The following is a 23,497-nucleotide window of genomic DNA, read 5'->3' as shown; positions in this document are numbered from 1 at the left end:
GAGTGCAGTACATGTTTGGCCTCATAGTGTTTGCCTGTTTGCCTCCCTAAAGGCAACCTGTCACTCACAGCCTGTAGCCTGAATGCCTTCATGGTCCTGAGAGAGAGAGGAGAGAGGGGCTAGAAGGGAAGGTTGTGGACGAGAGAGAAAGAGAAGGGGTGAGGGGGGAGAGACAGCGAGAGAGAAAGAGAGAGAGTGAGAAAATAAACGAATGTCATTGCATGTGTGCCAGAGCAGCAGCGACTACCTCCAATCCCATTTCACGGGTAGAAAAAAAGAGCATTATCTGCAAAAGGCAGAATAGGAAACATTTAATGCGAGCTGACAGGTGCAGCAAGCATCCAGGGTGCAGCAAACATTACCAGCATCCTTACCTCAGCCTCTTCCTTCAGGACCAGGCGTAGGGAGGTGGGAGCGGGGGCGGGAGGGAGAATCTTATCCCTACCTCCCCCAGCCACCTGTCACTGAGAGCCGGACGTATCCTCGCATCTTAGCCCCGGGCAGGTATTCATAAGTGTGTGTGGGCGAGTGTTCTGGGCCTCCACGGATTCCTCTGCGGCTCATGAGGGCATGCTGGAGCCTCCGTTCACTGGAATAGTTTTATCAGCCCTCAGCCGGAAAGGTCCGGGCATTTGTTTACAGGTTCTGACCCATCTCTCCGCCGAAGGAAGACATCCAAGCGGTAGGACTGGCATCAAAGCGATTCTGTGCTTGACCTGGCGTGCATCTTCGTCTCGGACCTACTTAAGTCCTCTCTTTGATGGAGACATCTGCATAGCAATGACCTTATTTCAAGTCTGTCTGCAGTTAAAGGTGCCAAAGCTCTTACATAACGTTATGTAAGTCTGTCGTTTTTCATTCCAAGTAAGACTCATATATCATCATCCTGCATAGTATACATGCTGATGGGAGAAATAATATAATTCAATTACCAGGATTCGCTGAGCTCAACCCCCCATTCCCCCCCATTAAAAAAAGGAGGCAGGCTTTTTTCCAATGCCCATCAACACGTCCCACTGCACCTCGTGGACTCAGATCCAGCCCATCCACTCTGTATGCACACACACCTGTCACACGTGTGATTCCACCCACGGGCTGGCTCTGCACTCATCCCATTCATCAACCGCTGCGCACTGAGCACCAATCTGATCCATGCTCGGGAAAGATGAGAGGAAGGTGATCAATCAAATCACACTGCCTCTCGTGTGCATGCGCAACCCCCCCACACACACTCACATATACACACACACTGACACATGTTCCTGTCTGCCGTTCTGCTCTGCTGGGTAGATTCGGAGCTCTGTGGAGCTGGAGCTGAGAGGAGCTGGAGCTCGGTGGCACCACGCTGAGCTGACGGCTGGGAGCTTTGCAGCCAGCAGAAGAAGAAGAGGCGTGGGGGGAGGGTAGACAGATGACAGGGGTTCTTGGGAAAGTGGGGGGTAGGCTTCTCCAGGGCGGCCGGTGGAGGACTGATCTAATCTGTTGTGAACTGCTCAAGTGTTGCCTGGACCCCTCAGGTGTCGGAGGGCGAGGGGGGGAAGGTCACGGTGTTGGGTCGTGGGGGGGGGGCGTTGGAGGAGGGCCTGGACAGAGGCGGCAGCTCGGGGTGGGAGTTGGCTGTGTGGCCCGATGCCTGCGGGGGATCTCGGTGTGTGGCGATGCGTGAGGGGGGCAGCCCATAGCGGTCGTTGTCAAACCGGATCAGAAGAGTCACGTTATGTCCGCCACCGCTGGGTGAACCACCCCTTCCCCCCCTTCCACCCCCTCGTAGTGCTTGGCTCAGCCTGTTCACCGTCGCTGTGCACTCTGGCTAATGTACGCTTACTGTACTTTTGGCATACAGCGCCCCCCCCCCATGGCGCCGTCACCATCGGTTACTGCACGCCATACCCTTCAGTCCACACACTTCGTTCCACTTCCAAACGGGTTTCTCTTGCTTTGGGTTGGTTATTTTTGCTGCCAGTGTTTACATCTCAATATTTACATACGTGGCAGCTAAACATCGGTGCTCGCCAACAGTCGGAGCGCCATGTGTGAGGCGGTTACCGGAGCTCAGAGAGCTCACACGGTGGTGCGGTGAACTCCAGCGGTCCAGCTGACGGAGCAGGGCGAGGAGACGCAGTGACTGGGCGCAGGGGGAGCAGCTGTCGGCTTGTTATCCCCCCCCCCGCCGCGGGCATGGGGGGTCTGTCAGCACACATCCTGGTGCAGGGCACACTCCACAAACCATGCGCTCACCAGGGGTCCAAGGACCCCCCCGCGGTGCATACTAATGGGAAATATGAGGTGTGTCTGTATGTGTGTGTGTCTCTGTTTCCATGTGTCCACACATCATTCCACACAATCAGCAGGAATATGCTTTTTAATTGTGATTTAACCTGGTGTGTAACGAAGCTTCTCAGCTATGGAGGTGAAACCGTTGATGATGATGGGAAGAGAAGATACAGTATTCCTCATTATGGTCTGCCTGTGCAGAGAGATAATGCTCACCAGCCAGTTTGTCTGAACACATGATACATATGCATGTCTCCATCTCACCCACTGAATATTGCTTTCTGAGTCTAGTGTTTTCTTGACATCTCACCGTGTATACTAACATGCACCACACAGACACACTAATTCACACACACACACACACACACACACACACACACACACACACACACACACACACACACACACACACACACACACACACACACACACACATTCACACACACACACACACACACACACACACACACACACACACACACACACACACACACACACACACACACACACACACACACACGCACACACAAACACCGCGTCTCGGTATTAGATACGCTTTCAGTGTTCTTGCAGTTGATACTGTGCTCCTGGTGCTCTTGCCTCCCCCATCTTATATCCATCACTGCAGAAGTAGTTTATTCTCTCAGAATCTGTACCACACACACACACACACACACACACACACACACACACACACACACACACACACACACACACACACACACACACACACACACACACACACACACACACACACACACACACATACACACACACACACATACATACACACACACACACACACTCACACACACACACACTCACACACACACACACACACACACACACACACACACACACACACACACACACACACACACACACACACATGGTACAGGAGCGTGCTAAGTTAATCTCACTCAACCCACTCAAGTGGGTGCATGTCGACACATTGACTCTCTCTCTCTCTCTCTCTCTCTCTCTCTCTCTCTCTCTCTCTCTCTCTCTCTCTCTCTCTCTCTCTCTCTCTCTCTCTCTCTGACACACACACACATACCCACACAGACCACTGGAAGAATTGGCAGTGATAAGGCGCTACTGAACTGAAGGGAGGTCTTGTAGGGCTTCCATAAGGCTGACTGCCACTGGGAGTGCCCTGTCAGTACTGATACTAACTACATCTCCCCATCAAATGTCAATCACACACAGATACACTGCTGCCTGCTAAAAGACTGCTCCATCCTACCAATATTATGTGACCTCCTGCTCAAACCCTGCTATCTGCTTAAAGACGCTATGCTTAAACAAGGCTACCTTCTGAACGATGATTACAGATAAATCATTGCCTTCTTCTAATTCACCGCAATGTGCAGCAATACCCTAATACCTGCTTATATGTTACTACACACTAATACAGCGCTACCTGCTTGCACGCTTCCATCTGCGAATGACTCACCATGCTATAAGTGAGGCTATTAGAGTTCTCAACGGGCCTGAAATTTCAAGCCTGATAGAAAGACTTCCAAGTGTTGAGTTTAGGAACCAAAGCAGTGGACACTGGACTTGCAATTAGCTTCAGCTACACCAGCCAGCCGTGTTGAACGAGAAGCGGAGAGAGACGAGAGAGAGACCAGCAGATGCCCTCTCCTCTGCAGCCGCTCAGTTCATTCGATCAAACAGCACAAGCCAACAAACTCCTCGGGTTCTGACCGAAGACCTTGAGGACTCTGAGAGGCGATTCACCGCCTGAGCAGCCGTGATCCCCCAAGCTTATTACCTCCATGTCTTAGCTGATCCGACACGCTCTGGTGAACCATGGCTTGCCTGCAGGGGTCTTGGCCAGGTTTGCCCCCTGAGCTGTCTGTGCACATCCAGTGTCACCATTCAGCGGGGAGAGATTGAGTTAATGCATGCCGTGCCGATGGTCGAGTCATGCCCCTGTGTGAGCCAGTATCCCTGTCCGGATAATGGAATGAAGAAATCCGCCGTTGTGTCGTGTTTTCTTTCGTCCTTGGTGTTCCGCATCTTGCAACGCTGTGCTAACCTGTTGTCAGGATGGGAGTGCATCATATTTTGCATTTGTTGCAAATATTCAGATGTGAGCTGTAAGGCTTTGCTGCCCTCATTTATTAATGCGGAAAATAAATCAGCCATCCCCAACATAGGGGAGGATCAGAGATGCTGGGATATGCGGGCGGCGTTAATGGGGTGTTTCGTAACTTCTCGGTGAAATGTGCTTTTGGCGAGAGCGGCGCACACATGAAGTAGTCACTACTGGGACGTTAACATGCCTGACAGCATCGACATGCCGTGTGTGTGTGTGTGTGTGTGTGTGTGTGTGTGTGTGTGTGTGTGTGTGTGTGTGTGTGTGTGTGTGTGTGTGTGTGTGTGTGTGTGTGTGTGTGTGTGTGTGTGTGTGTGTGTGTGTGTGTGTGTGTGCGTGTTGGTGTGTGTGTGTTCATGCACAATATGAACGTTTGTGTTTGTGGTCGGATCTGTTTTGCTTCAGCCCCTCTTACATCACCCGGTACCCCCCCCGGGGCTCTCTCTGCACTGAGCAGGGCTCTCCTTCTTTACACACGACGCTCACACACACAGCCCCTGCACCGCAGCTCCAGCTATGGGAAATAAATGTGGTTATTATGATGCAAAACTGACGACTCGTCAACTCTGTTTTCACTCAACTGTAGTCCCTAATTGATGTTGTGGGTTTTTCTCCATCATTAAATTATTTCTGCTGTTTTGATCTCAACACTTTTCTTACCACACGGGGGGCCAGCCTTAAACGACGTTGGGAACCAGTGGATAAAGCATTAAAATGTTAATATGTCGATGCATATTGAGTTATAAGTGAGCTGAGGACTGAGGTTACTAAGAGAAAGAAATATGCATTGAAGGGGAAGGAAGAGGAAGAGACATTCGCTGCCATTAATTTGCTCAAACCTTCCATTCTCCTTTGTCTCTGAAACTTTTTCTCTCTCCCTCTCTCTCTCTTCTCCCCAGGTTGTTGGAGAACGCGTTGCTCAACGCTGAGGTGAAGGAGGGAGAGATCCTCCCGCCCACCATTCATAAGCTGATGAAAGGCTACAACAAGTACCTCCGGCCTTTCTTTGACAGTAAGGGAACAGAGCAGAAGGCAGGCGCCTCACGAGGGTGGTCGCACACTCCAGGGACCACCACTCTATCCACCTCTCTCTCTGTGTCTCTATCGCTCTTTATCTCTCTCTCATTCTCTCTCTCTCTTGGCCTCGCTCTCTAGCGCTCTCTATATCACTCTCTTACTCTCTCTAACTCCCTCTCTCTTTCTCTTTCTCCCTCTTTCTCTCGCTCTTTCACCCTCACTTTCTGTATTTCTTTGAGGCACCGAGATGGAAAGGGAAATAGAATGATTGAGCTAGTGAGAGTGCGGTAGAGAGCGGCAGTGAGGGAGTGATGCTGAAGGAGTGAGAACAGCCAACAGAAGGATCAATGACAGCCCGTGCCAGACCCACAGAAAGCCTTCTGTATTTATCTGTTGATGCTTTGCTCACACACGGTCCGCTCATCATGCGCCCACGTCGGGCAAAGAAGAGAGCAACACTGGTTACATTTTGGATAGAGGAGTGTATACGCTGTGTACACACAGGAATGTTTAGATTACAGGTTATTACATTTTGTTCTTCAGATAGCAGGTAGACAAAATAGAGATCATTGCGAAAACAAAATTTGCCAAATACTTGCAATGTAGCAAAACTAAAATACAACCCGGGGAACACAGCATGCCCCCCTATCACAAGTGAAGGCGTAGCGTCTGGCTGTCCCTTCCCCATTGTAACGGGATTAAGGATTCTCTTTGGTGTTCAGCGGATGGATCGCACATCATCATGACAGCGGGAGACAGTGTTGCCCCAGTAACGTGATGAGATGCCAGGCTTCTGCAGAATCTGGCATGTGTCAATGCATCGCTTTGCACTTTGTATGAATGTGGGGAAAATGTAAAAACTAGGAAACTCACTGGAAGACACAGGTGCTGTATCTTCAACACACACACACACACACACGCACACGCACACGCACGCGCACGCGCACGCGCACGCGCACGCGCACGCGCACACACACACACACACACACACACACACACACACACACACACACACACACACACACACACACACACACACATATATATACAGAAATCAGAAAGCAGACACTTTGTCTGGCAGAGTAATTTGGTTTTCAAAGAACCAGAAAGATAGCTTGTTGAGTGAGAATAGAAGAAGACTGGGGGAGAGACAGGGAGAGAAATCGGCTTTATTCACTGGAATGAAGAGTTGGCAGGAGCAAATCTTTTTCACAGGCCCACACACAATAGAACTACAAAACAGACACGCAGACATACAAATCCGAAAGAAAGTTATCCACCACGACAGCCACAAAGACATATACAACAGAAAAACCGACAGACATAACAGTTTGGAATTACTCTTCCCTCTAATATCATGTCACGTCATGTCGCGCTCATCCACCATGAACAAACAAACACACACACACACATATAGACACACACGCACACACAGTGTGTACGAACATACAAAGACATACACACCACAACGCACCACAGATAACGACAAAATTACATAAGTCTGTACAACAAGCACATAGACAAAGAATTACACAAGCCAGTACACACACACACACTCGAATGCACAAGCCATTTACAACTACACAAGTGGATTACGCTGGGGAGAATTGACTTAGGGTGTCTGCAGTTGACTATGTGTTGTCTCTGTTGTCCTCTCTAGATGGACCCGTATCTGTGGGCATGAGCTTGGACATCGCCAGCATTGACACCATCTCAGAGATCAACATGGTGAGGCTACCCAACATCCCACTCATCACCAGCCACCTAGTCTCACCAATCAGACTTCAGATGAATGTTATAAAGTTTGAGAGCAGACGAGCAGCATCTGGGTGGACTGCATGTTTCATTTTCTGGCTTCGTATTTGTTTCAGCCAATCATGATGCCGGAGGCAGAGTGCTGTAACGTGTAATTGGCTATTACAGCGAACACAAACTCGGCCAGCAATAGTAAACTGTTAAATAGTATCTGGAAAGGTTTTAAATTAACACTGTGTGGCCACTGTCGAAGTATACTTCTTAAAATCCCCTTCTGACACCTTCATCCACTCAAGCATATTAGCTTCTCTTCAGTACAATATCTCACTATTGACACAGGAAATATGGCGCAACTCCGCCCCTTTTCATATTTTGGTTCCCGGTCCAAGTTCTGTGCTGTCTCCCACCAGATGTTCTGCTATTTCATAGTAGGAATGCTGGGTTTAAGATTACCAACCATCCAATCCAATAGTCAGACGCAAATCAGTAAAGTATAGCCTGTGACTGTATATACTGTACCAACCATAACCCTAGAGTGACCCTTTCAGTCAAGCACCCATTCACACGGCTTGCTGAGTCTTTTTATTGTGCCGCTAACTCATCTTCCCAACACTGAGGATGAACCCACTTTTTCATTGAATCAGGATTTGTTCCACTCCTGCGAGTCAGGCAGGATATTAGAAGTATACTTTCTTCTACCCTTGCATGGTGTTACCTCACAACTGAGATGGAATATGCAAGAGGGCCTTTTTTTCCTAGAGTAGGTGGAAGGCTGAGCCGTCTGCTGAGTCCAAAGCAAGACAGCCGTATCCTCGCTTCAGGAACACAAAGGGGCTTTGGGCCACGACATCCATTTCATATTCAGCCAAGCATGAAAATATCATACCTTTAAAAAAAGAGCTGACTTGGCCCATTTCCCAGAGAGTCCCTAGGTTTGCAAAACACAAAACATTCCCTTTCGGGCTCAAAACAATGAACATGCTTGTCATTCAAAACACCTCACCACACCACAGTCGTTTATTCCACTTGTTGTTCCCTTATGCTCCAGGACTACACGGCCACCATCTTCCTGCGTCAGCGCTGGACCGACGAGAGGCTGGTGTTCCAGGGGAACAAGAGCCTGAGTCTGGACGGACGCCTGGTGGAGCTGCTGTGGGTGCCCGACACCTTCATCGTGGACTCCAAGAAGTCCTTCCTCCACGACATCACCGTGGAGAACCGGCTCATCCGCATCTTCCCCAACGGCACCGTCCTCTACGCGCTGAGGTCAGGGGTCAGGGTTAAGGTCGAGTGATGGGCCGTTGTTGTGGGGTGTAAGCCGCTTATGGTGTTGTGTCATGGCTGAGGGAGCCGCGGGTTTATGATGACGTAGGGAGCCTTAACATGACCTCGCCCTCCGCTGTCCGTCGTGTTGGATTCAGGCCCTGCTGTGCTCAGATTGAACCTAAACATGTGGGAACTTTGACCTTGGGGATGACCTTCCAAACCCAAACGCTGTATTGATTCTGTCGATTCTCCAACTCTCTACTTCCAGTAGTCTAACAGCAATGCCTGCGTATTGAGTATTGTAATGCTGTTATATATTGTTTTATCCAAAAGTAAGACATGAGTCCCCAAAGGATTATCCCTCACTAGAGATTATTATGGATTTTGATGAAATACAGAGCCAGGTGAATAGCTTATAGGGAGATATCGAGATTTATAGGATATGATTTGTGGAGGATTTATATAGCTCACACAAAGGGATTCCTACAGCCTGCTGCCATTTTATATGGTTGGTTGTGTTACTTTAATGATATTGCTGTACAACAAGCTGCAAGTGAACGGGGAATTGTTTTGCATGGGTAGCGGGTTCTGGCTGGGTAGAGGGATAAGAAATATGGACGAGACTGATTGAAAACAGGGATTATTCGTCACATTTTTATGAATGACTCCCATGACACAACATTTAACAACTGAAGGCATACCATGTGCATTTCTGTATGTATTTGTATGTATAGAAGTGCTCCTCTGAACTTCAGGAGAATGAGGAATATTATTAAAAAGTCTGATACGTCTAAGGTGACTAACTGGTGACTAACTGTTGGAGAAATAGAGAAAATATAGATGAGAGACATCAGTACAGCACCTCGTTACTTTTCATCGCGCTCAGCAGTCACGGTGCGTCTTGCGTGCTTGGCTTTAAACTCTCCTTCGGGGTTCCAGCGTATGAGTCGACAGAACTCGAAGTAGAAGTAGTCCATTTTATTATTCCCTATTAAATTTTTAAAAGTCGTAAAGGGATTCTCCAGGGCAGTGGATGGATGAAATAATAATATATTGGTGTTTCCCTGAGGAAATACAGATGGCAACAGACAAGCCAAAATATGTTGGTGACATTGTGGGTAGAGTAGCTTAGGGAACAGTTAGGACAGGAAATATTCTTACACTGTTCGATGTCAATGCACTTAACCACTCCACAGTATCAACAATTTTTCTACAACCTGCTCACTGCTGCTCTCTCTCTCTCTCTCTCTCTCTCTCTCTCTCTCTCTCTCTCTCTCTCTCTCTGTCTCTGTCTCTGTCTCTGTCTCTGTCTCTGTCTCTGTCTCTGTCTCTGTCTCTGTCTCCGTCTCCGTCTCTGTCTCTGTCTCTCTCCTTATGTTTCCAGGATCACCACCACGGTGGCCTGCAACATGGACCTCACCAAGTACCCTATGGACAAGCAGACGTGCACCCTTCAGCTGGAGAGCTGTGAGGACCCTCTTATATTTACCGTTACCTAGATATGGGCCCTACCAGGGGGAGATTAGGGTATCCATGACCTGGAGCAATCCACCAACCCCCTTACTGTGCCCAACATGCTCAGCCTTTGTGTGTGTGTGCTGTGTGTATGTGTGTGGGAGTCATTAGAAAGAATGTTATGAACCCATTACAGCTACTATAGATATAACTATAGATATGGTAATATAGTATTGTCATATATATAATATACACACACACACACACACACATACACGCACACACACACACACACACACACACACACACACACACACACACACACACACACACACACACACACACACACACACACACACACACACACACACACACACACACACACACACACACACACACACACACACACACACACAAACACATATGTACATATCCATTACCAGCTTTGAGACAGGGAAAGGAGACTAGACTGTGATTTGCTGGGGAAGACGATGTGTGGGCGGGCGGGTTTACGTCAAATAAAAGTGGGGAAAAAACAGAGGGATCAGATGAATCAGGGCTCAGATCTTCAAATACATCGGCACGCGAATGGGTGAGTATATATGCGTCTTAGAGTACCATATTAAGCGCTATATCAATTTCATTTATTATTATTACTATTATTATTATTATATGTATGTGTGTGTGTGTAGCTGCATGTATGTATATGTGTGTGTGTGTTTCTGTGTGTAAGAGTTGCTATTTGCAGTCATTGGGCAATTTTGATATGAAAGAAAGAGAGAAAAGACAAGTGAGAGAAAGGAGGAAGAGAGATATACATAAAAGGCAGACAGACAGACCGACAGACAGACAGAGACAAATGCAGACAGAAAGAGAGAAATACAGAAAGACAGACAGAAATACAGACAGACAGAGAAAAATGCAGACAGACAAAGAAAGGGAGATCAATACAGACAGCTAAAAAGTGAGATAAATACAGACAAAGATAAAAAGAGAGGAATAGAGACAGAGAGAGAGAGCGTAAAGAGAGGAAGAAACAGTCGTTCTGGCGACGGAATCAGTCCAACATAACTCATTCCCTTCCTCCCACAGGTTTGTCTGTCACAATTTATTTGATTACCGCCACGGCACCATAACTAGGCCAGGGCTGTAACACTGTAAACACAACTCAGTGTAAAAGCTGTCCCCCTAATCCTCAGCCATCCCCAATAACATCTCCTCGCCTCTCTCTCTGCCTCTTGGTAAAAAAAACACTCGTCTTGGTTCTCATAAGACGGGAGGCCTCAGAAACAAGCTGCGGGCGGCAAAGTGTGTCTGAGTGTGTTCTCCTTTCTTCTCTGTTGCTGTAGGAAGCCAGGGAGACCACCACATCCTTTCATTTCAGATTGCCGTAATCATACAAAGATCTTTTTGTACTGCTCTAAGACTAAGTGTTTCTTGTTTGAAGAATTCTCGAACTTAGGAGCAGATACAAACATTTATATAATTATATTGTATTATATAACCTTTCAAACGCACTCAAAGCGAGTTATAATAACAAAATAAATAAAAATACTATCCACTCCGCTCCCTTTGAACAATGGGATGTCTCGCCGCTTTGTGCAACCGGCGGCATCGGCGTTGTGCCTAACGTGGGGTCGGCTTAGCTCAGGAGGTAGAGCAGTTGTCTTTCAACCGGTAGGTTGCTTGTTCGATCCTCAGCTCCTCCTGGCTGAGTGTTGATGTGTCCCTGAGCAAGACACGTAACCCTAACTGCTCCTGACAAGCTGATTGTCGACTTCTATGGTCTGCTGTCGGTGTATCAATGTGTGTATTAACCGATGTAAGTCGCTTTGGATAAAAGCGTCTGCTAAATGCCCTAATTGTAACGAGCTCTCTGTCAAAACATTGAAAGCAGCTTGGAGGTGCCATGACGATCCAGGCAAGGTGTCCTGAAGCCAGCTGACGTTATGTTTCTGAAGGCTCCGTACAAACAGACAAAACCGACCAGCGTAGATTCTCCATGGCGAACGCTAGCGTCAACTCACCGCACATAAAAGTTGACATCATTCATAAAGGCAGGGTTGCCAACTTTGGGACTTTGGCTGGAGTGAGATTCCATATTAGTGTGAGCGGCAAATTTTTCGGACAACCCTTAACCCTAAAAAAAAAATTTATACAAAATAGTCCTCGTCTATGAAAAAAAGTTAAAGAATGGAAACACTTTTTCAAAATGTACAATTCATTTATTGATTACAAAATAAAGACAGGCATCTCAAATAAAGACAGAGAAAAAAAAAAAATATTCAAGGGCCACCTTGAACAATTTAGTGGAATTTAAACAGTGCCACTTGCCCAATTCTTAAAATTTCCAAGATATACCCAGGGCCAGGCTCTACCCCCCGTGAAAATCGACAAGATATACTATATTATTTTAATAAACGTCCCACCAATATTTATACCACTTGCTTACTCTCTATATGTCATTAATGGTTTTATATTTATAATTTTTATTTTACCTTACATTTAATTCTTCATAATTCAGGCATTACAGAACTTTCATGGTCATAAATAAAAAATGCGAACTGCAGTTTAATTTCTTTGTTTGTTCTTGAATTGACGTAGAATGGAGCAAAGGCTCATGGGATTGGGAAATGCGTTTATCCAGTAAACAGATGGAGGTCAAGTCTATTTTCGGAAATGTAGGGGGATATATTAGTGGCCCCACGTCGAATGGTATGACCCAAGATACGTCAGACAGAGAAAGCGCGCAAATTCGACGGTACCACCTTGTCATTTGTTTGCCCAGGTGCCATGGCAACACCATTGCTACCTCTCATTGGATGAATCTTTGAGAACGTTGTAGACTCAATCGATATAAGGTACTGGTACTACTAAGGTCGCGGGGAGACGAAGCTCTGTTCGTTTGTATATTTTATTTACGTGACCATAAGTTTGTTTTATGTTAAGGATTCGTTATGAACGAATCGGTCGCGACCGACCCATCCCCAAACGCGCATCAGTGGGCTCCAACTCCGGCTCTGAACTCTCTCTGACCTTTTCAAACGTAACTTAGTATCAGGTGCGTGGTTTTCAGCGAATCAACGATCAGAGAATACTGCCGTGATCACGTTGTAGGTAGGCAGATGTTACAGCCAGGGCCGTAGGACTGCGGGGACAAAGGGGACAGTTGTGGGGGGGTCCAAGGCAGAGGGGGGGCCCATGACCAAAAAAAAAAAAAAAAAAAAATTTTTTTTATGCCTCGGTTGGTGGCCAACACTCCATTGTAGTGAATGTCTCTCTGTCTCACCCCCCCTCTCTCTCTCTCTCTCTCTCTCTCTCTCTCTCTCTCTCTCTCTCTCTCTCTCTCTCTCTCTCTCTCTCTCTCTCTCTCTCTCTCTCTCTCTCTCTCTCTCTCTCTCTCTCTCTCTCAGTGCAAAGCTCAAGTGGTTATTTTTCATAACTCCATGCCAAAAGTTGCTCCTTCAGACATAAGTCTGGTTTGGACAGAAATCTGGCGGGGCATTTAGATTAGGATTTGTGTTGAAATATTCTGTGGCTTATGTCTGGTAAGAAAGTGAATCTTTCGTCAGAAAATCCAGTTTGCTCTTGAGGTAAATCCTCACACCAATGAAAAATGGAAAGGAAGTGCCTTTAGGATGTGATTGAGTCTCACCTTCAGCAAATCGTTCTTTTTTCACTGTCCCAAAGTAGATTGGACTATGTTGCGTACAAGAGAGTAATGCACTCCTTGGAGATTTGTCTTCACTGTGGTATATCGCCGTGTTGTTCAAAAGTTTGGACGCTGCTTCTTAAAAATTTAGCATTGCAAGATTGCGAGTCAGAGGAATGGTTGATCTGGTTAACGGTACAATAACAAGGAACACTGGTATTTTATTTCTTCCTCGCCAAAGCCTTCCTCACCACTCGTCAGAGAACTCCCCTTCAAGTAGCTTGTACCTATTGATCATCGCCTGGTGCTTAACGAAGGCATTCCACAGAGAAGGATTCGGGATGAATGAGTGATGATGTGATGACTGAATGATGGATGAGGGATGAATGAATGATGGACAATGGTAACCCAGAGGTGCACTACCAAACTCCTCATCCCTGCAGCTCTAACGCCCTCTTTAGATCATTAAGGGTAATGCACCACCTTCATGTGGCTGCGTCCGAAGTCATGGTGGCAAACATGACCCAGCAAGGCCAGAGAGAATTCGATTCGGACAGTGAGAAATGCAGACAGACAGAGCTAAATGCAGACCAACAGTGAGAAATGCAGACAGACAGAGAGAATGCAGACAGGCCGAGAGAAATGCAGACAGACAGAGAAAAATGCAGGTAGACAGAGAGAAATGCAGAGCGACAAGGAGAAATTAAGACAAACAGAGAGACTAATTCGACCTAGAGGGAATCTGCAGCTGTCAGTGCAAGTTTAATATGTTTAAGTAAATTAAACAAAAGACAGCTATAGGAGACAAACATGCACCCAAAAACGAAATTATAAAACCACAGCCATTCAAGGTATTATTAAAGTTATTCATCTACTATGCGAACATAAGAGTAATTGAGATGCAGGCAAGAGCTGGAGACCCAAAGGGAGGTATCTTTGGAGGTCTGTTTGACAAACTGTCGGCCGCCGGCTGTTTATCCAGATTTAAGATGATTGGCATGAAGCAACACATTTAAACGACCTGAAGCACATTTCTGTAGCGTGTTATGCAGTGCTAAATGTCTAAAGGAAACTTATAATAACGAGTTGTTGCTTTGTTTGTGTGTTTTCTTTGGCCTGGTCAGGGGGCTACAACATCAACGACCTGACCTTCCACTGGACCAGAGGGAACGAGTCTGTGAGTGGGCTGGACACCCTGAAGCTGGCCCAGTACACCGTGGAGGACCACTACACCTCTGTCTCTGAGGCCATCTATGAAACCGGTGAGGCGGGCCTCTTCCACATAAAAGTGTCCTCGCTTAGTTGTACTTTATGTTGTTCTTTATTGGTGTGTGCTAGTGGCTGCAAAATCACAGTGCGGCCAAAAGTCCCAGTATTAAAATTGCCACAGCGCCAACCCATTGAGATGATGAATAAATAATATCGGTCTATCATAAACCCCATCAAGTTCAACATTAAGTTTTATATTCACTTTAATAGAACGCTGACGGCATTGAAATCCTAATTTCAGGCTTCAGTGCAAAACGAGTAACCAGTACACAAAACCATCTGTCTCCTCTTTCTCCTCCTAGGCCACTACCCCAAGCTGGTGTTCCACTTCGAGCTGAAGAGGAGCATCCTCTACTTCATCCTGGAGACCTACGTGCCCTCCAGCCTGCTGGTGGTCCTCTCCTGGGTCTCCTTCTGGATCTCACAGTCCTCCGTCCCTGCTCGCATTTGCATAGGTAACCACAAACCTTAAGGAGACGGTCTTCACCACATCCAATGGTGGTTTCCATGCGATCCCTACACAGATCATCCATTTGAATCCCATCGTATGGGAAATAATGTTGACTTGCTTGGTAACCTAGTAGATGCTTTTAACCAAAGTGACTTGTAGTCGGTTTTCTTGATACATGTCTTTAATGATCAGGAACCTTTTCGACAGGGAGGGGAACACCCTAATCAGACTAGACTGATCTGCCCCTAACCAAACCATTTATAGCATACAGTGTACATTAGCTTAGCATGGGAGGTCATCGCAGTGTACATTAGCATAGCACGGAACAGCATAGCAACAGCTCTAAATCTCAATGTCATTTAAAGTCACAGTATGTAACATTTCAACTAGCTCGTAGCTTAAAATAACCTGGACAAATCTGTAGCCAATGCCAAAAAATATTGGCCAGCTCGTACCTCCCACTTTGTTCAGAGGAATTTTACTATCTACACACCTGAAACCCCTCCAACTCACGTCACTCAGTCAGCCAAGCTACGCGACATTTGTAACACGATGCACAGCCAGTTAGTGTGGAGTGAACACTATCATTGAGACGGTTTTCTTTATTCTGAAAGTATCCTGCTCACTCACTGGTCCTGAGCACACTCTTACACATTGCGACTCTAACGCGCACCCAATGTATCCAACAGAGAGTCCTGCACTGTCCTTGCTCAGAGTTGACTAGTTTTGTTCCTCCATCACAATGTGTGCGACCCTTGTCTCGTTGGCGACCAGGGGTGACCACGGTGCTGACCATGACCACCCTGATGATGGGGGCCCGCACCTCGCTGCCCAACGCTAACTGCTTCATCAAGGCCATCGACGTGTACCTGGGCATCTGCTTCAGCTTCATCTTCGGGGCCCTCATCGAGTACGCAGTGGCCCACTTCTGCACGCTCACCTACACCGAGTCCATGGTAGGCAGGGGGCTGTTTGTTTTTTATCATTACGATGCTACGGTCACATCAGTCAAAAGGCACTGTGGCCGTCTGTCACGTGGGGTCAGGCTGAGGTTAGGGTGTCATATGGTTTGGGACTCCTCGTCCTTGTCATCGTCATGGTGATCCTCATCATCATCATTATAGTAATTAATTGTTATTTCTTTATATAAATTTCTTAGTTGTCTTATTGCTGGTTTTTTTACACATGCACCGTGTAACTTTTCTACTGCAACTATTTTATTTTGTTTTTCAAGAATATAATGCAACCACGCAGGAGTCAATCCATCCAGGGTTTCCTTATGATATAGCTCTAGCTGTACCTTCAACTCAAGCCCCTGAAGGTTGCTACGGGGAAAACGTACATTGCGCCGGTTAAAGTCAAGCCTCAAGGCTAGCCCGCTAGCGTGTTCTCCCCGAGGTTTGCATCGCTTTAGGGTCTTTACGTCTGCACCGTTCCCTTCTCCCACCGCAGTACGGCCACCACATGCATGATGCATTCGACGACGAGATGAACGGCATCATCACCACCATCGCCAGCAACTCCAACCGGGCCAAGAGACGCAAGGAGGCTAATGCCGCCGCCAACGCCGCCGGCGCTAACGCGGCCCCGGTGGAGATCGCCCTCACCCCGTCCAGCCCCTCAGGGAGCGAGCCCAGGCTGGAGGCCCCGCCCGAGGTGCCCCGCCACTGGTGCTTCACCGTGCTGGCCGTCCTGCGCAAGGTGCTCCGGCGGGCCATGAACTGCTGCCACGTAGAGAACCCCCACTACATAGACAACTACTCCCGGGTCACCTTCCCCCTGTCCTTCGTCATGGTCAACCTGCTCTACTGGACCTACTACCTGTACTTCTAGCGGGACGCTCGCTAAGGGCGGGCTCTCGGGTTTGGGGTCGGTAGGGCAGTGTGCTGCACTATGTAGGGAGATAGTGTGTGTGTGTGTGTGTGTGTGTGTGTGTGTGTGTGTGTGTGTGTGTGTGTGTGTGTGTGTGTGTGTGTGTGTGTGTGTGTGTGTGTGAGGTTTTGTTCACTGTTCTGTTATTTTCCGTATTTTTACACCATGTGGTGTGTGTGTGTGTGTGTGTGTGTGTGTGCGTGGTCCCTGTCTGGTGAGTTGGCCGTATCTGTATGGGTCGGGGCAGAGACAATGTATTCCGATTCATCGGGGGCGATTCCCGCGGGAGAAAAGTAGTGATGAATCATTTTCCTAATCTTAATTTTGTAATCAATGGGCCGATGGTGATGTCTTCATTGCATAACAACAGCTGTGTCAGTGTTAACTGTAGCCTGAATCAATGCGCGTTCAGACTGTGTGTACAGATGGTATTGCAATGGTGTGTGTCTGTTCACGAGACATATCTTGTGGCCTTGATCCATTCAGTATTGTTTTATGTCAATTGCTACCCGGATGGTTGCCATGGATGCCAGTGCTGTTTTATCCAAATCTGTAGCAATGTAGGATTTTGGTTTGATAATGGGTCTGTTTGTTTGTTTACCGGTCTGTTTGTTTGTTACCTTTGCCCCCCGCAGGCCATGTGCAGCGCGTATGGTGTGCTGAGCTGGGCTAGCCAGACCCCTAGGTTCATGTGAGACACTGGAGCGTGGTGGAGGGTGCAGTATTTCAACAGGATGTCATCATCGGTGCATTATTCAGAAAGTGCACAGGATCAGCCTCTGGCTTGAGGGCGTCTCGTGGCGTTTTGTCTCTGATCGTAGCGTAGCAGTGTGGGTCCGCTGTCGTCCGGGCAACAAGAGAGAGCACGTACCGCTCTGCATTCTGGGAAGACAAAGATTACAATTCACTCTTTTCGGTTCATCTTCTTTTTGAATGAATCCCCTTGACCGTGGAGAATTTTTTCCGTCTTTTATTTTGGTTGCTTTCTTTCAATGTATTCAAAGCATCGTTCTCTGTCAGCATGCAGTGACGAGATTGAACATTACAAATTTCAAAGTGATGAAATCCGGATCAATCAGTAATGCATGTTTATTTCCTACTTCTAGTCATTTCTGTTCCATCCTCATGCTCAATTAATGCAAGAAAATATTTAATGATGCAACCGGCCATAAAGACAAAGACGAGTCTCTATAGTTTCAACACAAATTGCTTTTCATTCGTTATGTACAGAGTATGATACCATAATTTACCCACACAGGAATTTGCATTGTTAATTGAAAGGCATTAATATTACTCTTCATACAAGTTTTGATTTATTATTAAGTTCAATCAAATAGAAGTCAAACACAGACTTGCTTTACTACTGATTTCAAATTAATATCTTCTTTAATTCCTTTTTATGCCTGATTATAACTTCCTGCTAATGAGCTTTTGATTTAAATCTTATATTTTCTGCATGCTTATGATGTGTCATCTTCTTTTTCTTTTTTTTGCATTTAACTCCCTCTCTGATAATTAACAATTAATTTCAGGAATGTTATGCCTGTAATCTTGCCGATGTCATTATCATTGATTCAATGGAATTACATTTTTTGAACCACGTTTGCATTGAAATGATGTGCTTGTAGGATACAGAGACTCTTTCTACATCCAAACGTATGAACATTGAAGCCCTATGGAATAACGCTCTTCAGAATGAGGTGAATGACGACTCAATGAAAGGAATAATGTGAATATTGACTTAGACTTAAAGGTCTGATAGGACTTGGACTAGTTAACTTCTTGCAGAATAAAACTGTTGATGAGAGCCACAATATAGCCAAAGAACAACAGGTCACAATCCACTAGGATACAAACTCAACATTTCCTCGTATGCCGATGCGGTCACCCTTGACCATTGGAAGGGTTCTTGAAAGCATGATTCAACAGCAAAATCTTCAGTGCTTCACACATTGAAGGGACACCTATTTGAGTTGGTGAGTGACGTTTAAGGAAGGGTGGGGCTTTGAAGAACAAGAAAGATACAAAACGGCCGTTTAGGAAATATATATATATTTTTTTCTTTTCTGGAAAAGTGGACAATTGTCAAAGGCGAATGGAAAAAATGGTACACTACACATTTTTTTCTGTTCTTGGACAACGTCAAGTAGAATCTTCCGATATTGTTGGTTGTTTATCTAATTGTTTTGGCACATCTTCCAGTGACATGTATTTATATTATATAATGTTCTGAAGGAATTTTGGTTGGCTTAAACTATGTACAAATGTAATAACACTATGCATGGGAATTTGATGTATGAATACTAATCATAGTAATAAAAACGGTAAAACTTGCAATATATTGTCAGATTTACTCAAATGCTGTAGAAGGTAGCAATATATGTTTAGTATTTAATCACAAAAAATAGATAGAAACTATTAGTGCATACACATTCAGATGGGATTCAACCCGGGGGATTTGGTTGAAGACATTTATAAAATAAATACACACACACACACACACACACACACACACACACACACACACACACACACACACACACACACACACACACACACACACAAACATTAACACTCAAATTAGGTGAATAAACAACTAAATAGATGCCTGCTGTGAAGTTTTTCCAACCAAAAAGCGCTTTTCATCTAGACAAATAAGACTAATGTTGTAAATGCACCCTTAATGAAAGATTCCCCTTTAATTCCAATTAACCAGATCGCTTTAAACAGGTTAAACGAGTTAAACCTTTTATTCTGGCTGAGGAGGAGCTCGATAATCAATCGCACATTTGGAACTAAGATTTTAATCTAAACTGTAGACCAAGACCAAACACATTAAGATGCATTCATTTACTCGACAGGTTGATGCTTACTTCTAACAGAATCTTGGATGTTGACTTATTTTGTGAAAATCCATCACATGATGATTACATAACACATAGGAAGGATTTCTTTGAAACTGTTGTTGGATGTCGTCAAGGGGCCCTTGAGTCCCCGCCATTATTTAACATCTATGTGGACTTTGTGGTAAGAGCCGCACGGAAAGAAGTACAAACAACTATCCCGGAAACAGGCTTCCATATAGAGTATAACATTCCAAATGAAGTATCACCAAGGGAGCTGCGGAGCAAAGCACCAGCCCATGGAAACAGCAACATCACTGAGCTACTGTATGCCGATGACCAGGGTATATTTGCAAATTCTGTTGATGAACTGCAGCAGATATTGACCATCTATGATAAAACGTTCAAGCGCTTTGGGCTACAGATGTCCTATGACAAGACCGAGACAATGGTGTTTAATGCTGATGTAGCTTTGATGGAAAAGGAAAGCATAGTGTCTGTGGGAGATAAGAAGATCAAGAATGTCAGGAAATTTAAATACCTCGGATATACTATCACAAATTCAGATAACACCAGTTCCTTCCTTCACGCAAGAATGAGCTCCGCCTTCGAGAAATGGAATGAACTCAAACACATCCTCATGGACAAGCGAATACAACTGGACACTCGGATACGATTTCTAACAATGTGCGTACGATCGCGTCTGTTGTATAGTATACAAGCATGGCATCTTTTGGAAGGTGAACTGAAAAAAGTTGAAGTCATCTGGCATGGTTTCCTCAGGAAGATGGTGATAGGGGGATTTCAGAGGGAGAATGCACCTAGTCACAGTCGACGATCAGCAGAAACAGACTCCCAAAATCACGATGAAACATCTCTGGACTGGAGCTTCAAGTTATCGAACGAAAGATTGCGTCAAATTACCAAGACGCGTCCAATACGTGACTTCTGTTTCACCCAACAAGTGAAGTATATGGGCCATGTCTGCCGCATGGATAACTCGGCATTGCAAAAACAGGTGCTCTTCGATCGCAGAGCGTCCAAGACAGTTTGGAATAAGACAGAAAGGACTCTGGGGATAGACGCCCAACAGATTAGGAGGACGATGATGAATAAAAGCGAACTTCAGCGAGTGCTAGACAGAGTGCTAGCATGAGCGCCCCAAGGCCATTAAATGCGCCAAGAGGGAAATGTGATGATGATGATGATGATGATGATAGCAGGGGAGTGGGAGTGCGTCTGTTGGTGGTTTGATCCCAGCTACAGGAGCTCTACAAAGACCCATCGGAGGTCTGTTGGCACAGCGCTTCCCTTCGCTTTCCTGTCTCTTCCCAGGGAAGAGACAGGAGGCCAGACGTCCCTATGGTTGGTGTTCGGTGTTTACATTCGTATAGCTTTTCTTCTATGATCATGCGCCTATGTTTGATAGCGCTGTGTGTGTGTGTGTGTGTGTGTGTGTGTGTGTGTGTGTGTGTGTGTGTGTGTGTGTGTGTGTGTGTGTCTGTGTGTGTGTGTGTGTGTGTGTGTGTGTGTGTGTGGACGTGGACGTGGACGTGGACGTGGACGTGGATTAACGGACAGGCTTGGGAGCCTAGGGGCCTAGGTGTGCAAGGGGCCCTGGATTGGCCAGACAAATTCATATTAGAAGGGTTAGCTATTAAAAAGGGTAAGCTATTGGCCGAACAAGAATCATTAAGAAAGTAAGCAGCTGATTCTTCAGTAGCAATACTATTTTGTAGTTAAGGCTGTCTCAATGCTTTTATACTCAAAATGTTTTTGGGGGGCCTCAAACAAGTAGTAGCCTAGGGACCAATGACCACCTTAATCCGCCGCTGTGTTTGTGTGTGTGTGTTTTCAAACTTATGTTTAAATATCAATATGATAGAAGTTGATAAAAGACGACACAGTGTGTGTTTATGTACATGTTTTGGGTATAAAACGTCGATCGACTCAGAAACAGCTTACGGACGTGTGAACCAATTTCATATTGTGACTTTGTAAATATAGTATGTTATACACTTGTAAGAAAGGAAGCATTTTATTTTAGTCATTTCAACTTTAGCTCATTAATAGGCTTCTACTAAGAGTGTAATCAAAACAATCTGGTTGTCCGCGACAACACCACAACACCCAGCGGAACCTCCGGTGGACCATTATGACATCACAATGCCCACTCCCCTATATAAGTCACCGCTCCTCAGTCCAGTGCTCAGTGCTGATCAGAGAGTCGAGCGTAAGCATTACTTTGTAATCACTGAGCAAGCACAGCAGCGTTTTACCCAGGTAGCGTTTGTTCTACTATTGAGCAAACAAACGATGGGGAGGAGACGTGTGAGGAACCGGAAGAGGCAACCGAAACCTGAGGACCTCATCCAACAGGAGAGCCTCCACCAGGAGAGCCTCCACCAGGAGGGTCTCCAACAGGAGGGTCTCCCCCAGGAGTCCCTCCAACAGGAGGGTCTCCACCAGGAGGGTCTCCAACAGGAGGGTCTCCACCAGGAGAGCCTCCACCAGGAGGGTCTCCACCAGGGGTCCCTCCAACAGGAGAGCCTCCACCAGGAAGGTCTCCACCAGGAGTCCCTCCAACAGGAGGGTCTCCAACACGAGGGTCTCCTTCAGGAGAGCCTCCACCAGGAGGGTCTCCACCAGGAGTCCCTCCACCAGGAGGGTCTCCAACAGGAGAGCCTCCAACAGGAGTCCCTCCACCAGGAGAGCCTCCACCAAGAGAGTCTCCCCCAAGAGACTCTCCACCAGGAGAGACTCAAACGTATGGTAATCATCGTTTACCTAAGTGGACACCTGGTCACAGACAGCGGTGAGGGACTCCAACCGGAGGGTCTCCAACCAGAGGGTCTCCACCAGGAGGGACTCCTCCAACGGGAGGGACTCTACCAGGGAGGTCTCCAACCGGAGGGACCACAACCAGAGGGACTCCAGGCGGAGGGACTCCAAGAGGAGGGACTTCATCAGGAGGGTCTCAACCAGGAGGGACCCCACCAGGAGGTTCTCCAACCAGAGGGTCTCCAGCAGGAGGGTCACTACCAGGAGGGCCTCCAACAGGAGGGACCCCAACAGGAGAGTCTCCACCAGGAGGACCTCCAAGCAGAGGCCAGGCTACCTCCGAGACCGGACGGGACATCAGAGAGCCTCAGACATATGGTGATCACGGTTTACCTATGCGGCCCTATGATCAGCAGACACCTGGTCACAGACAGCGGTGAGGGTCTCCAACCTGAGGGTCTGCACCAGGAGGGACCCCCACATGAGGAAACCCCACAGGAGGGTCTCCAAGAGGAGGGTCTCCAACCAGAGGGTCTCCAGCCAGAGGGACTCCAACCAGAGGGTCTCCAAGAGGAGGGTCTCCAAGAGGGGGGTCTCCAACCAGAGAGTCTCCACCAGGAGGGACCCCAACATGAGGGAACCCCACAGGAGGGTCTCCCCCAGGAGGGACTCCAAGAGGAGGGCGAGGTGAGTAGGGAGAGGACACGGGTACAAACCGCACATGAAGTCAGTCCCTTGTGCTTATTGTATCAACTTAA

General features: G+C 46.7%; 1 protein-coding gene across 1 annotated transcript; it reads left to right on the top strand.

The window, feature by feature from the left end:
- Positions 1 to 996: 996 nt before the first annotated feature.
- On the top strand, positions 997 to 17,076 carry LOC130405019 (gamma-aminobutyric acid receptor subunit pi). The gene is made up of 10 exons (XM_056609975.1): positions 997 to 1,053; positions 1,518 to 1,648; positions 5,272 to 5,390; positions 7,056 to 7,123; positions 8,199 to 8,416; positions 9,801 to 9,883; positions 14,648 to 14,785; positions 15,095 to 15,247; positions 16,018 to 16,199; positions 16,696 to 17,076. The coding sequence occupies exons 1-10, from the start codon at positions 997 to 999 to the stop codon at positions 17,074 to 17,076; spliced, it is 1,530 nt and encodes a 509-aa protein (XP_056465950.1).
- Positions 17,077 to 23,497: the final 6,421 nt, after the last annotated feature.

The sequence above is a fragment of the Gadus chalcogrammus genome, chromosome 15 (genome assembly GCF_026213295.1).
Source record: "Gadus chalcogrammus isolate NIFS_2021 chromosome 15, NIFS_Gcha_1.0, whole genome shotgun sequence".
NCBI lineage: Eukaryota > Metazoa > Chordata > Actinopteri > Gadiformes > Gadidae > Gadus > Gadus chalcogrammus.
The sequence above is the reverse complement of the archived record's forward strand: the minus strand, read 5'-3'. Positions and strand labels throughout refer to the sequence as shown.